At 34.2% G+C, this 17,176-nt stretch overlaps 1 protein-coding gene across 5 annotated transcripts in view; it reads left to right on the top strand.

The window, feature by feature from the left end:
- Positions 1 to 17,176, top strand: part of GRIK2 (glutamate ionotropic receptor kainate type subunit 2) — a 771,122-nt gene that overhangs the window by 717,831 nt on the left and 36,115 nt on the right. For 4 of the 5 annotated variants that reach the window (XM_003404322.4, XM_064289255.1, XM_064289257.1 and 1 more), the window contains one exon: positions 15,142 to 15,367. In XM_003404322.4, the coding sequence (XP_003404370.1) occupies positions 15,142 to 15,367 (226 nt within the window). The remainder of the gene's footprint in view (positions 1 to 15,141; positions 15,368 to 17,176) is intronic. The other variant, XM_023543384.2, reaches the window with a different exon arrangement.

Raw genomic sequence — 17,176 nt, forward strand, 5'->3', positions numbered from 1 at the left:
TCTGCTTCCATAAAGATTACAGCATTGGAAACCCTATGGGGCAGTTCTCCTCTTGTTCTCTAGGGTCGCTATAAGTTGAATTCAGCTCCATGGCAGTGGGTTAGGTTTGGGTTTATAAGGCAAAGGCAAGATCATCTGCCAAGACCGAATGAGTCCACAGAAGTTTTGAATTTCTTTAAGGGGGAGAAAGTTGAAATAAACATTGAGAAAATCAGTTGAGAGAAGTATTAGGTTTTCTGGACAGTGTTAAGTATCTTCTGAAACATCACACATTTTCGTATGACCCTTTCCAGCAATAACGTGCTGCTTTGGTGCAGACTCAGAGGTCATGGATAGTTTCTCTCATTCAGGGTTGTGGCTGGGTTAGGTATTCCAAAGAAAAGAGAGAGGTGTTAGTGAGTTTAGGATATTTGCCACAGTAATACTGAAATGATAGATTATGGAAGCTTACCTGAATAAAGTGGAATATAAATAAAATAAAAGAAGCTAATGAATTCCAAGACTATTAAGTCTTTAATGTACATGAAGTACCAATGAGTTTGGAAAATGTAACCACTAAAGAGTTTACATGAGCAGTCTAGGAAAAAAGAGGTTCTAATCATATAGCAGGATAACTGAGTAATTGATTCGGAAACTAAAAGCAAGTTCAGTTGGTGAAAATACAGTGTTGTTTGTCCGTGGTTCTGGGTGGCTGAAGTACTCCTATGAAAGTCATTTAAGGTGAGGTGCTTCTAAGAGTCATTGGAGATGATTGTCAGACAACTGAAAAGTTACTCAGGACTTTTGATGAAAGTGAAGCAGTGGTGTGCTGGAGCTGGCTCGTACAGACTTAAATTGCAGGACTTAAATTCTCAGCAATTTTAAAATTTGGTGTCAGGCCTATAGCTTGAAATCAGATATAGTGGGGGTATTTACACCAGAAAAATCAACCAACAATATAAATCCAGGCCTTTTAACCTTTTCCAGAGAGCCAGTTGTTAAAGATTTGCTAGTTAATCATTGAGGGGAAGCAAACATCTGGGTACTACAATATTCTAAGAATGATAGAAATATCCAGGAAGTGAATGGAAGACCATAGGAAGCAAGAGCAGGTGAGAAGATTGTAGGGCATGAGCCTTAAAAGAACAGGGTTTTGTACCATTATTTGTTTTCATGAGGGGATAGGACAGTATTAATTTAGAAGTGGCAAAGAATCAAAGAGAACACTAGGCCTTTCTCATTCTTGAGATTTGTGGAGTGTCAAATGCATTCTAGAATTTTTCATTAATTCATTAAATATGCATTTTAACATTGAAATAGAGCTTGAAATTATTTATGTAGACCAACAAAGTGGCTATCTTTATGCTTTGCTTTAAAGCTAGGCCAGTGATGTTTGGTTTTTACTTATTGAATTAAGTCATAAACAGATTCCAAGAGGAAGACATAAATGTGCCTAGTTATTCTTCCAGAAATATTCATAGATATATAGTCTGTCTTCATTGAAACATATTTATAAAGTTTAACCCATTTACTTTGCAAATGAGTAAATTGAATTCTAGAGAGATGAAATTAGTCTTCAAAGATCACTTAATTTGGCAATGCCAGAGCTGAAACTGATATCCTTGTTTTCTAAACTGCAGCACAATAGAAGTAACTCTATTGTATACATTCATTTATTCATTTTTTTTCATCTATTCAATGAATGTCTATTAATGCCTATGATATACCAGGCATAGTTCTTGGTATAGGAGCTGTAACAATGAACAAAGCAAGAGGAAAATCTCTGCCCTGAGGAGGTTTATCTTCTAGTGGATGGAAACAAAAACAGATAAATAAATAAATAAACAATAGGACATTTATATTACATAGTCATTAAGTGTTATGGGTAAAAATAACACCAGAGAAGGATAAGACTGATCGGATGGTAGATGATAGGCTGAGAGATTATAATAGGATAAAATATTTTGATGAGGTTTGCATCACTTCACAATAAACTTTAGAAACTTAGAAAAGATGTGTTCTTAGAGTGAAGAAGGTGATTGGTTTAAGATTATCAAATGTAGAGGCTTTTTTTTCTAGCCACTCCTTAGTCATACTTTAGAGCTTTAATTACAGAGAGCAGTGAGAGACCCAGCAAAACTGTGACTGACTTGAATCTTAAAGGAATGGGAATTACTTCTTCCAATTTTCCGCTATGCCTTCTCTCAACAATTTAGGTTACACCCCATTTGTCCTTTATCATAAACCAAAACTCCAAACCTGTTGCCATCAAGTCAATTCTGACTCAAAGCAATGCCATATACAAAGTGAAACTTCCCCATAGGGTTCTCGAGGAGCAGCTGCTGGATTTGAACTGCTGACCTTTCAGTTAGTAGCTGAGCTCTTAGCCACTGTGTCACAATTTATCAAACCATTCTATAATTCTTGTTTTACTTACTACATGTCTTGTATATGTTATGACACTGTGAACTTTGCAAGGGTAGGGACCCGGCTTTGATTTTTGATAATCTCTGCATGCACAGTGCCTGACATTGTCCTTTATTCCAAGCTACTGCTCAATTAATATTAGAATGAAAGAACAAGTGAATGAATGCGTAAACAAGTGGATTATTGAAGAGAATGAGCTGAGATTTAAAATAAAACCATTGTACCTTAGGTTCTTCACCTGGGAAGGCCTGGAGCTCTAGGAGATTTTGGTTAATGATTCCCCCTTAGCCAAGGCTCAGGATACTTTTGCCAGCCTTTCACATTAGCATGATTGGCTCAGGTTGTTGGAGGGGGGAAGGTAGGAAGTTTCCATATTCCTAAATGTTATAAACTGTTTTAAAGGCAAAAATTTATATATAGGAATATGGTGGGTATATGCTACAGTGATAACATACTATGTTTATTGATTACATAAAACTAGCAATAAGAAGAAACCCTGATATTCTTAAAGAGCTTTATGATTTGCCAAAGTGACTTTACTTGCATTTTCTCATTTACTTCTCATAATATTACTGTGAAATTGATAAGAGAATTTCTATTAAATACGGCTGAGAAATTGTGGCTTATTCAAGGCTCCACATTTGACCTAGTAGAGTCAAGTTTGCTAATTTTCTTTCAATTTGGCCAAATGACAGTAAAAAGCATTGCTGATGTCTATTATTTATAAGAAAAGAAAACATTTGGCTGGCCAAGGTCAAGATGTCTCATTTAAAGAATAAAATGCAATGACCATAAGACACATTATTAGGGATTCTGGATGGTGCAGAATGAACTATCAAACAGTGGTTCAACTACCAAAAAGGGTAACTGCCTTTAACTGCACCAAATGGTTCTAAACTTGCTGCCCATCGTATTACGCTCAGTCATTCTGTCCTCTCCTTTTCCTCTATTAATTCACAGTAACACTGAGATGGGCAATCCTCTGTTTCTTTCATTGTCCTTGCCTTCAAATAATCTGTTTTAAGAGATTGCAAATGCTTTGAGATCAAACTGCCAGAATTATTCCAAGGACTGACAGATTTGCTAACAACTAAATGCTTTTCATATCACTGCACTAGACTCAGATCCGCCTTTGATATGAACCACATATGGCTTCAGTCCTGTTTTCCTGAATTAACTCTAATTTCCTAGTGACCAAGGTCAGATGAGTCCGGATAGGGCTCAGCTGTTCTTACCTAGCACATATGTTCCAGAGTTGCTGGTAATTTACTTACTGTAATAAAAAATTAAAAGGCAGATCTCAGCCAAATTCTCCTTTAGCAAAGGAGACCTTGGTATGCACTTCTCTCAAAGCACATATTAGGGACTATTACATGTGATTTTTTCATAAGAAAATAAATAAATATTACTACAGCACTTATGATCACTTTGGGAAAAAAAATTGCTCATACAGAATTTATTGAAAAGAAATAGTTTGAGTACATGCTAAGTATTACTAAATTTATGTTGTTGTTAGGTGCCATAGAGTTAGTTCCAACTCATAGTGACCCAGGTACAACAGAATGAAACGCTACTCCATCCTGTGCCATCCTCACGATTGTTGCTACGGTTGAGTCCATTGTTGTAGCCACTGTGTCAATCCATCTCTCTGAGAGTCTTTCTCTTTTTCACTGACCCTCTATTATTATTAGTAATTGTCAAAAATGGTCAGAGGTTACTGCCTCTTCTTTTAAATAATTTACTATATTTGATCTGTATACCAAAGTTCAATTAATTGGGTCAGACACAGTTTAAGAGATAAAATACTTATACAGATCTGGTTTTTCAACTAGGAGAAATGTAATTTATTCTTAATATAAATAAGGTCTTCCATAAGTTTATTTTATGATGTTTTGGGTCTTGTACCATTAAAAAAAATCTGAGTTGCAATGAAAAGATCTAATATTATGTATAATAAATCAATTACAAAATAACACTCGATTTTCTTTGTACTGTTGGTGTTTTGAGGTTATTGTATTTAAAATCAGAATGATATTAAAGGTTTTCCATCTCCTTCATGGAAATAAACTTTCCTCTAAGGCATATTTAAAAAGTTAATTCTCAACTCCTGCTTCGAGAGGTCACACAAATATTGATGATGTTATTTTCTTATCACTTTTAGGCAGTGTGACAGATTTAAAAAAGCAGACTTCATGAGCACAAGATGGTTTCTAAATTCTAATTTGTTTTTGACAGCAAATAAAATGAACAGAGGTAAAAAAATCATTTGTGTATCTAAAGCAATTTAGGGCAAAGATATTATTTAAAAGGAAGATGGCATTGTAAAATATGTTGCTTCCAAATAAGAGAAAAGACCTATACAAGTGGTACAAGAGTAACCTTATCTTATCAGCTTTTCATAATATTTTAGAAGGAAAAGAAGCAAAATAGAACAGCATCCTTACACTAATTACCTTAAAAAAAAAAAAAAAAAAAAAATTACCTTACCAACTCTAAAAATCTCTCTCAAAATTTCTCAGGAAAAATGTTTCCTAAAAATGAGTTATATAAGGTTTAAAAGAGTCAAATAATTTTCAGGTTGCAAACTTTATTTAGAGTTCTATCCGAACTCTAAAACTAATACATCTAAGTTTTAAGTCATCATCTATGTATTTTAAATATGTACACTGCTCTTGTTAAAACACAAGATCATTTGGCAGCTGTGAATTTTAAAAAGTGCTGTATTTCTTATTCTTTGTAAGTATATTTTTGTAAGACTCTTATCATTTTGTTGATGTTTCATAGGCCATGAAAACTGCTATTATAAAGAAGTCAGTGTCTTATGGACTGGTTTTGTTGGTTTTGTGCTGATATAGCAAAAACTAAATCAGCTTATAAGCCTGAGAGTTTTGATAAAATAAACACTGCTGAACACTAGCACCCCAAATCTATCCAGCGTAACGTAAAGAAAGAAGTGTTCTGAATGTGGGGTGTGATTAAGGAAGTGAGGACTCGAATGGAAAGAAATCGATCCTGATATCCAGAGTGGCAGATAGGATAAGATGAACAAAAATATAAAATTACTTTCTTTAGAAAATTTTAAATATGCTTTTTCTCTGTAGAACTTTGATTTTCATATATATTTCAAATATCTCTACAACATTTTAATTTATTTGCTTGACTTTGTCTAAATCACTATGTACAGCTATAAGAATAATACTTAGAAATGCTTCTCATTTTTGCCAATGAAGTTATTATTATGTAATTAAAATTATTTTATAAAATCATAATGCAGTCATTTTTCTCTTTATAAATCTACCTTCCCTGGTAATTTTTTTTAAGTTTTGTAGCCTTAGTTTTCTCATTTGTAAAGAAGTAGGCCAAAATATTCTTTATGCTTTTTTTTAATTCTCTTAGTTCAATATTTCCTTTACTTGGTTACACTTGATTTGAGCACCATCTCTATTATGCTCCAATTTGCCATTACCTTAATTTTTCCTAACATAAAATTATTTTATAGTATGCTTAGCCTACTATCTGTTTTTCATTCTTTTTTATTTATTTATTGTGCTTTAAGTGAAATTTTACAAAACAAGTCAGTCTCTCATGCAAAAAGTTATACACGCCTTGCTATGTACTCCTAGCTGCTCTCCCACTAATGAGACAGCACTTTTCTCCTCTCTACCCTGTATTCCCCCTGTCCATTCAACCAGCTCCTCTGCCTTCCCATCTCGCCTCCAGACAGGGGCCGCCCTCATATGTCTACTTGAGCCAAGAAGCTCACTCCTCACCAGTATCATTTTCTATCTCACAGTCCAGTCCAATCCCTGTCTGAAGAGCTGGCTTTGGGAATGGTTCCAGTCTTGGCCTAACAAAGGGCCCAGGGACCATGACCTCCAGGGTCCCTCTGGTCTCAGTCAAACCACTAAGTCTAGTCTTTTTACAAGAATTTGAGATCTGCATCCCACCGTTCTCCTGCTCCATCAAGGATTCTCTGTTATGTTCCCTGTCAGGGCAGTCATTGATGGTACCTGGGCACCATCTAGTTCTTCTGTTCTCAGGGTGTTGTGATCTCTGACTTATATGGCCCTCTCTGTCTCTTGGGCTCTTCTTTACCATATGTCTTAGGTGTTCTTCATTCTCCTTTGCTCCACATGGGTTGAGACCAATTGATGCATCTTAGATGGCCACTTGCTAGTGTTTAAGACCCCAGACGCCTCTCACCAAAGTGGGATGCAGAATGTTTTCTTAATACATTTTGTATGCCAATTGACTTAGATGTCCACTGAAACCATGGTCCCCAAACCACCATCCCTGTTACTCTAACCCTTTAAACGTTAGGTTGCAGTCAGGAAACTTCTTTGCTTTTGGTTTAGGCCAGTTGTGCTGACCTCTCTTGTATTGTGTGTTGTCCTTCCCCTTACCCAAAATAGTTCTTGTCTACTTTTGATATCTCTTTTAAGTAATACAGTTGGTAAAATCTTTTCTAATCAATTAGCAGTAACAATACACCGAGCAAAATTGTGTATTGATTCCTGAGTCTTTCTTGGTGTTCTGTTTTGATTTTAACTTCTCTGTATCACTGTACCTTGAGGACCTCTAAGGACTGTGAACATTTTGGCTCAGCAGCTTTGTCCCTGTGCTGGGGATTTTATCAGGCCCCCTAGCGATGATCAGAAGGTTGTTCTTGGAATGAAACCAATCATATCATAATCACAGGTGATTAAACGAACAAACAAGTGGTTCGTTCCACGTGATCATAGACTTCCACCTACAAGCTTCAGTTCTAGTCCAGCTTGATATAAGATTTCCTCTTAGCCAGTTTACATACAACTTGCAAGCTGAAATACAAATATTTTATTTTTAATTTCATTTTTGACTACCTCTCACTGACCTTCAAAGAATTTTTATTCCTAATGTTTAACGTGTACAACTTTCACCTATTTATTTTACCCTTAGATTTCCTATACTGTATTTTACTTTGAGAATGTTCAACGACTTTCTACTTTATTAAAAGTAAACCTAGTCGAGGCTCCCTGTATCCTCCTTATATGATGGGTCTTAGAATGTAAGGATAACTCCACATGTGTTTCATATAAATGTGTTTGAAAGCAAAGGTCAAGCCAATTGCAGTGTTTAATCCTCATTTATTCCATTTGAGACCCACCTTATTAGGAACTTTGCATTACTGACTATCTTTTCTTTCTCTAGTAATTTAAACATCTCTTTTCTGCTGAATTCTCCGCATTGCTATTTAAACGTGCTCAAATCTCTTCAATCTTTGAAAGTCTTAAACCAAAACCAAACTCATTGCCCTGACAGTTCATTCCAACTCATAGTGATCCTATCCAAAATATCCTTCTGACTACTGTCCTGTATCTCCTCTTCTTTAGAGCCCTACTTTCTGTTTTTTTTTTTTTTTGCAGTTAATGGCTCTATTTTACTTTCCCCTAATCCTCCCCTAGTTTACTCCCATATGATTTCTAAGTGCTCACTCCACTCAGTTAGCTCTTGGTAAGTTAACCAACACTTTGTTCCAAAATCCAAGGGAAATTATTCAGTCTCCTGTATGCAGTATCAGTGAGTAAGAATGCATAAAAAATATGTTAAAATAAAAGCAAAGAGATTTATTGAAGGTTCAAAGCAGGTTGAACTTGGAACATGTCTGATCTCACAAAATGAAACCAAATGTGCCAAAATGGTGGAGTTAACAGAGGCATATTTATGAGGTAAAATCAAGAACCAAAGGTAAAACATTCTGATTGGAAGTTGCAAGATCAGGGAAGCAGGAGGTGGGACAACTTGAAGCAGGGACTTGCAGTGATTGGTTGGAAACATGAACATGGGCTGTTTGGGTTGGTTAGCTTAAATACATGACAAAGAGGGGCTTTATAGGGTAGTCACAAGGTGATTATCTTAAAATATTTTCTGAGGGCCGCTGAGGGAATTTCTGATAAGAGTCTTATGTCAAGACTCAGTCTTCTCTGTTAGCCACTAAAACCCCCAAAGCTTAATCATAGGGTTTATTTTCTCTTCCTCTGTATTCTTTTTCTCATCCATCCAGTACTTTGTCATCTGTATTCGAGATGACTCCAAAATTTGTATTTGGCCTTGATCTCTCTACTGTTACATATCTAACTTCACTTGACAACTCCATTTGGATGTTCCTCGTGTACCTTGTTATGGATTGAATTGGATCCCTCCAAAATTATGTATTGTACCTGTAGATGTAAAGCTATTTGGGAATAGGGATTTCTTTGTTATGTTAATAAGAACATGCACTCATGCATCACTTAACATCCATGACACATTCTGTGAAATAGGACCTTATATGATTTGGACGTTGTGCGAACTCCATATTATGTACAGACAGTCCCTGGATTACGAATAAATTCCTTTCCTAAGTCTATCTTTAAGTCAAATTTGTATGTAAATTGGAGCAGTTAGGTATGGTTCATATCTAATGTCAGTCAAATGTTTGCCTTAGTATATAGTATATAGTGTACCTTTCTATGCATAAAAAACATTAAAGAAACATTTTCACATATATTAAAACATCTTTCACGTAACAATAAAGTAATAATATTTTGATGCACATTGAAAAATAGTGCCCATCTGTTATTATGAACCATTGTATGTACTTCAAATTGTTAATATAATAGTCTTTATGGGGATTGGTTCATAATTATGGTTTGTATGTAAGTCAGACATTCATAGCCCAGGGACTTTTGTACTTAGCAAAGCTTTACGGGATACTGTAGTGTACCTGTATTGACTCAATAGCCACTGAGAAGCTGTTGCATTCAATACATCTGGTTACGTGTACTACATCCCATTCTCCAATCAGGATTTCTGAACTCTGTTAGAGTCTCATGGGACTGCAGATTATATATACAATCAGACGTTGTCCAAAACGAAGTTATGCGGCACATGAGTGTATTAATATGGGGTGTATCTTAAGCCAATCACTTTTGAGATATAAAGGAGTAAATCGGACACAAAAGAAAGCAAGCACAAATGGAAGACAAGATACATGCCATGTGAAGGTCTCCAAGGAACCGAGGATCAGAAGCTGAAGAGACAAGAACCTTCCCCCAGAGTCTAAAGAGAAAGAAAGCTTTCCCCTAGAGCCAGCACCCTGAATTCGGATTTCTAGCCTGCTAAACTGTGAGAGAAAATCCTGATGGCATAGTGGTTAAGAGCTATGGCTGCTAACCAAAATGTTGGCAGTTCAAATCCACCAGGTGCTTCTTGGAAACCCTATGAGGTAGTTCTAATCTGTCCTATAGGGTTGCTGTTAGTCAGAATTGACTCGACGGTGACGGGTTTGGGTTTTTTCTTGGTTTTTAAACTGTGAGAAAATAAATTTCTGTTTGTAAAAACCAATTGAGTTCAACCTGCTATGCTTTTCACTGCTTTTATGATTAAGACAAATATCCATTATGCCCTTGCGTGTTAACTATTTGCAATACCTGGAACCTGGTCAGTATCTAGAGTTGTGCCTAGCATATCATAGTAATTAAATAAGCACATGTTAATTGAAAGAGCGACTTGGCCCCTATCTATTTCTCTATCCTTTTCTAGCATCACTTTTTCTCACTCTCTGTGTCTCAGCCAAGAGATTACTTTCTTTAATTATCCCAATCCGTCATGTTAATGTACTAAGTATCATCTCTTAACTCCTTTTCCTTTGCCTGGAAAGTTCTTGAACTCATTATGTTCTTGATTTAGACTCATTCTTTAGATATCAGCTTTCATTACTTTTTCAGGGCATTTTTTTTTTTTCCTTTCTTCTATTTCTTCAACTTTTTATTCTACTTCTCTGGTAGATCTCTTTAACTTTATCTCCCAACATGTCACTTTAGGTTTTCATCTTCGATGTCACATTTTTGATATTTTCGTTCTCTGAATATACGTTTAATAGAGTCCATTTTAAACACATTATTTGCATTTGTGCAATATCTTTTACCTTTTTGAGGACTTTTATGAGATTTTCCCTTTGTTTTGGTTTTATATTTCATGTTAGAGGTGCTCCTCAAATATCTGGTTATCAAAGGCTGTTTGTTCTCGTTTAATAGACTCTACAAGGCTCATTGCCAGCTCTGGATTCTTACTCAAGGCTGAGAAACTGTGAGTTTCTTGTAGGGTGATGTAGTAGGACATCATGTTAGAAAATTCATGACATGCATTTTTAGATAAAGTTGATGTGGTACAGTGATTAAGAATCTGAATTCTGTAGTTTATCTGCCAAAGTTTGAATCCTGGCTCTGCCTCCAACTATCTGTATTATTTTAGGCAAATTATTAACCTTTCTATATTTTGGTGTTCTCTTTTGTAAAATGTGGGCAAATGAGTTGGGTGGAATCAATTAAGTGCCTTGAATAAGAACATATATTGCATTACATTAATAGAGGTCTATAACTAGTGATCATTACTTCTGATTCAGATCTACATTATTCAGAATTTATCTATATATAACTTAAGCGTAGGTAGTTGATGATTTGAGTGGTCAAAATTATAGGGAAAAAAAGCATTCTGAACTTCATATTGAGCTGAAGAAGTTGTTTCAAAACCTTTTAAGCAGCATTGTCTGCTTTAAGTTTAAAGGTTTCAGCAAAACTTATGCAGAGCTTTTTCTCTTTAAATCTTTGATACACTATATTCCCTTCACTACTAAAAATAATGGAAGTGATGAAATTGCCAAGAGATGTGAAGGACTAGTCCTCTTTTTCATCTTTATGTAGAAGAAATTGGTAACTGTTGAATAGCTTCATAGGTCTGGATTGTCAGAAACTTTTCTCATGCATATGAACTACCTGGAGAAGATCAATATAGATCATACAAACATCATTAGCCTTTATGCTAAAGAGATTAAATGATAGAAAAGCTAGTGGTATATATTTCATCTAATATTTACAAGGTGCAGAATAATGAAAGTGAGACAATAGCCTCCCCTAAAATTCTAAAATGTTCTTTTTTTTCTATTATTTTATGATCTTACATGCTGAGTTCCAGAGCAAATAAAGCAATTATTACAACAAAAGGGCGAAAAAAAGAGCATACAAAGGTAGTCATCATTTTTTATTACACCTTCCATAACTTTTCTGCACAGTGTTGTGTTTTACAGCCAGACTTGGGAGGTACAAATAAGTTGACAGTGCTAAACTGAAAATTGTGGTTAAATAAGAATAGCAACAAAACAAACAAACAAGCCACATAGAACAAGTATTAGAGAGATCATCTCCATGTGCTCAGTGACTGGTGTGTGACTAGCAGATAATCAAAACCAAATCAAATCCATTGCCATTGAGTTGATTCTGACTCATAGCGACCCTATAGGACAGAGTAGAACTGCCCATATAGTTTCCAAGGAGTGCCTGATAAATTTGAACTGCCAACCTTTTGGTTAGCTAACTGTAGCACTTAACCACTATGCCACCAAGAATATGTCTTAAATTGGGTTTTTAAATTTATTATGAAAACCAGTTTGGTAATTTTCTATCTATATTTATTTTTGCAAGTATAAGAGTACTAGAAATACATCTTCTGAAGACAGGAAGGAAGCTGAGTGATGATGTACAAAAATCAGTCAATAGATTCCTCAAAATAAGCAATTAGCAAATTAGAGATAAGTAAATGACAATGAAAGATAAAGTATTAGTTTCAAAATGAGTATAAATTTTGCTTTCTAGGAAATGCTCGGAGAAAAATTTGTAAAATCTTTATTTTGCCAATTAAAGGCTAGTATTTTAGATGACATTTAAAAGCTGAAATATACTACATTTCACATGATTTTAAAATTAAATACATATATTTGTAAAGGATGATTACTAATATTTCTTAAAATCTGTCAGTTTTCAGGAAACTTTTTTTTCTGTATTTTACCCTTTTTTTAATTTGAATGACAGAAGTTGGGGTCTTTTTATAGTGATCTAAGCTTTTTTTTTTTTTAAGCAAAATGAATTTTTTCAGTTCAGTGAAAAAAATTATTAGATTATTACTATGGAGAAGTTATTTTCATAAAAAATACATACTCAATTTAAAAAATACATGAAGTAAAACAATTTCAAAAGGAAACAGTTTTTTTTTTAATGTGCAGTTTTTTAAATTGCTGCAGAGTTACGCAAATATCTTAAAATTATTAAATACACCCTTTTAGATATTTGAGGCTGTACATCTTTAAATAATACCTTGGATTTGTCTACTTAGTAGGGACACTAGATATATAAATAAAAATGTAGTATACCCAGTTAAATTTGAACTTCAAGCAAGTAGTAAATAATTTTAAAATATAAATGGGTCCTAAATATTGCATTGATTTTATTTGGCAACCCTACTGGTTACACTATTTATTATTTCTAACATGTTATTTTGGAGAGATGTTCCCTTTCACTCTTCTTATATAGTCTTATATCTTAATTACGTTCTATGCTTAAAGTCCATAACATGAATTTGTTTTCTTATACATAAATCAAGAACCTATCTGTCCAAATCTTTGTACAGTTCACTTTTTCTTCCACTGATGGCTTTTGCATTCTCTTTAGACATAGGTAAAATATACTTCTTCATTCTCCCATAAGTGATCAAAGTGCTTTCTTCTCCTTTAAATTAGTGTTAAAAATATATATGCCTATCCAAGAAGATTATAATTTTTTTAATGAAATTGAATTAAAAATAAGAATTGAAGCAGCAAAATATTAACAATGGATGAACTAATGTGCTGTTATGTGATATAATTCACTTATTTTAAATTGTGTCATCTAAATAGTGTTTAAATGAGAAAGTACTAAAATTAAAAAAGAAAGACTAAATGATTTGTGCTATTCTAACTGTTACATTCCATATCTCTTTGAGATAAAATGCTAGTCCTCAAGATTTATTTATAATAAATTCTTATTAATGCATGAAACACGCTATCATGAAGTGAAAATCAAGTTAAGTAAAGCTCTATCGAGTGTTCGCTTTCTTACAGCTGAAACGGAGCAGAGCATTTAGGCAATTTTACGGCTGATACAAGTTAAATTTTTGCGTGCTTTCTTAACCCTCTGCTTGGATTTGACCGCGGACCTCACACCCATCTTGTAATTAAAGTTGTTACTCTTTTAATTGTCAAATAATGAGTGTGTATTTTTTGTTACAGTATTTTTAGTGTAATATCGTTTATGACAGGGATTATGTTTCTCATTATTCACATTATCACTAAATCAAAAACTGTGTCCAATTTTGCTTCTTTACATAAAACCCCAGTGAATCCAATGTATTAGAAGGAAGGTTGTTTATCGTTAAAATGAAGTAAACTTGTTCCAGTTATCATCATTATGTTACTAATTTGGATAGACAAATGAGCCTACAAATTTTCGCTATTAGTCTTAATTATCCTAATAAGTATTTCACCATAACCTTAAATATTCCTTTCTTTTCTCTGTTCTTTTTCTAATATTTGATTATTTTACTTAAAAAAAAATTGGCATGCCACCCTATTTGTACAAACTTACGATCCTGCCCATCTTATTATAGTTGCTTTCTCTCAAATGGTGAGACAAAGGTTTGCATTTCTGCCCTCTCTTAGCCCTAATACTATGCCTGTTTTATAAAGCACTCATGTGTCTTTCAGGTTTTTTTTTTTCTCTCAGTAAATTATAATATTTTTCTTCCAATTGTATTATTGAAATAACTCCAAAATTTTTCTCAGTAATATAGTGCACTTGCCTTTTAGTAGAAGTAATGTTAATATCATATTTATGACCTTGAAATTGTAGATTTGAAAGCAGGCTTTAGCTGTAAAAAAGGGGTACATATTTTTCTGTGTGGTTGAAAATAGTTTTGACTTTTCATAACAGTGCTACCAATATGATGAATATCACCCTTGTGTTTATAGCTTCAGTGCTATTTTTTGTATTTGTGTAAGAACTAAAAATGAGTAAGAGTTCCACAGATGAGCTTTCAATAAGCAGATGCTAACCTTCAATATTTATGTTTTACCAGTGCCTTCTGAAGAAAACACATTTCTTTCCTTTAGCAATGAAATACTAGTAAAACCTTACTGAGAATTTTCAGTTGGATATAAAAATATTCAATTTTGTTGGCCCGGGAATCTTTAGTTAATTAGTAGTCCTGAATGATGGATTTACTGTTGCCCTGCATCAGGCACAAATCAGTACTGTGGTGACCAGATTGTGTCTCAGAGGAAATGGAGTCATCTTTATTTGTAACATCCTTACTTGCAACAAATTCCCCTTGTCCCTTCAACCTATACCTTTGTGTATCTTTGGGTTAATGTGACATCTGTCTTATGGTCAACCAAACTGGGGAAAAAGTAAATCTATTTCAGTCTTACAGTGTCAATCTGTGCCAGTATCTGTTTCCTCCAAACGTGATGTTATAGTAACATTGAAAGATAAAAGTATACACATGAAGTATTCATGTGAGATACAACCTCCTTGTTAATCTCGCTCTTTTTAGCTTTTATTTATTACCTTCTATGATTTACTAGTTGTGCATTTTTGAACTTTAAGGAATTTTAGAAATATTTGTTAAATGAATCTGTGCTATCCTTGCCAATATGATGAGGAATTCCTGTGAAATACTTTTTATACAGACTTTGATTTTTTTGTGTGTTTATATATCACTGTTATTAATAATACAATTTTTAGGTGGCATGAATAAGTTAAATATAGTCAATCTGTGTGTTGTAGGACCAAATGGAACCCAAGGGATATCTGTCTTATGACCAAAACACATTTTGTTTTTCTTTAGAAATCAAAAATCTCCACATATGACAAAATGTGGGCTTTTATGAGTAGCAGAAGACAGTCAGTGCTCGTCAAAAATAATGAAGAAGGCATTCAGCGAGTCCTCACCTCTGATTATGCTTTCCTAATGGAGTCAACAACCATAGAGTTCGTCACTCAACGAAACTGTAACCTGACACAGATCGGCGGCCTTATAGACTCCAAAGGTTATGGTGTTGGCACTCCCATGGGTAGGTTATACATCAGCCATTTGTTCTTTGTTCATTGATCTCAATTGCTGTGAGAAGGGAAGAATACAGTGCTACCATATGCCTAAGAATTTGTTTTACCACGTGCATCACAGTACATCACAGTACATTCTATTGGTGTATAAAAACTGAAACACTTTGGAAATCTGCCTCTAAATGGACAAATGACAAAGAAAAAATTAATTTCCACCAAAATGATTTCATAGAATTTTTAGGCTTTCATCACCTTATAGTTTCATTTGGGAAGCATTGGAACAAACAAATGCATTTTTCAGTGTTATTTCTGAGAGGAATAATTAATAAAACTGATATCCCTACCAGCCTTTGCTGGTCTCCATTCCCTGGAGGAGGGCAGAGAGTTGTGTCTTTCTTTTGTTGTTATTGTTGTTGATGTTATTGTTTTGGTAAGCCCACACAACAACAGTGCCTATATTCCTTGGATCCTTAATTATTATTCATTGAAAAAATGAATTCTACATTTGAAAATATGATGATGTAGCAAGATTTATGTATGAAGAAAACAAATTACTTTTAGAACTTATAAAAGGATGGCATTTTATATTATTAAACATGATAGATACATTATATGAGTTGTTCAGGGTAGAAAGAATTGAGCAGGATTTGGGAAGAATGTGTGAGGAATTTGGAGGACAGTACAGTATTTTTTCATTAGTAAGAGTTACATAATAGAACTCATAATTTCAGAATTTCAAAAATAAAAAATGTTTACTTTTGCCTAATATAAAAAGTTAAACTTAGGGGTTTTGTTTGCTTGCTTGCTTGTCTTGTAATTATATTGCACCAATGGACTGTCTCTATCATATTGCCTTGCTGTGAGGATATATTTGCTAAAAATAAATCAAAATAGTATATTGTACAAATTTTAAAAACCAACTAGGATATTTCAGATGTGAAACTATGAGAAAAAAAAGATACCATTGAATCAGTTCTAAGAAAACTCTGTTATAGTTTACTGAAATCATAAAAAGATCAAAAATAATATTTATTATGTTTTTGGTGAACATTTACATAGCCGATTAGGTTCCCATTCAACACTTTCTACACGAATTGTTCAGTAACATTGGTTACATTCTTAACAATATGTGAATATTCTTATTATTTCTGTTCTGATTGTTCTATGTTGATTAACTTAGTTTTCCTACCCCCTTATCTTTGTTTTAAATGGTTGACCGTTTGGTCTCATACAGGTGATTTTTGAAGGAGCACAGTACTCACAGGTGATACTCTTTACTTTGTGAGCCAATCTTTTGTTTAGCTAAAAGGTAACCTCTGGGGCTAGTTTCGGTTCGAGGTTTAAGGAGTGTCTCTGGGCAATAGCCTCGGGGAGTCCTCTAGTCTCAACCAGTCCAGTGGGTCTGGAGTTTTTAAGAATTTGAGGTTCTGTTCCACATTTTTCTTCTATTCTACCAGGATCTGTATATTGTGGCTCTGATCAGAATGGTAAGTAGTGGTAGACTGGTACCACCTAGTTTTTCTGGTCTTGGGGTAGATGAGGCTGTGGTTCCTATAGATTATTAGTCCTATAAACCAGTTTCTTCTTTGAGTCTTTGGTTTCCTTCTTTATTTTTTGCTTCAGATGAGTAGAAACCAATATTTGCAAACTTTTCAGACCCCAGACACTACTTACCAGGCTAGGATTTAGAACATAAATTTTATGAGTTATGCCAATTGACCAAGTTCTCCCAAGAGATTATGGTCCTAAACCTTCAAACCGAGAAAACCAATCCCACGAGGTGTTTTGTTGTCTAAGAACTGTTTGTAACTGTTCAT

The sequence above is a fragment of the Loxodonta africana genome, chromosome 1, assembly GCF_030014295.1.
Source record: "Loxodonta africana isolate mLoxAfr1 chromosome 1, mLoxAfr1.hap2, whole genome shotgun sequence".
Taxonomy (NCBI): Eukaryota; Metazoa; Chordata; class Mammalia; order Proboscidea; family Elephantidae; genus Loxodonta; species Loxodonta africana.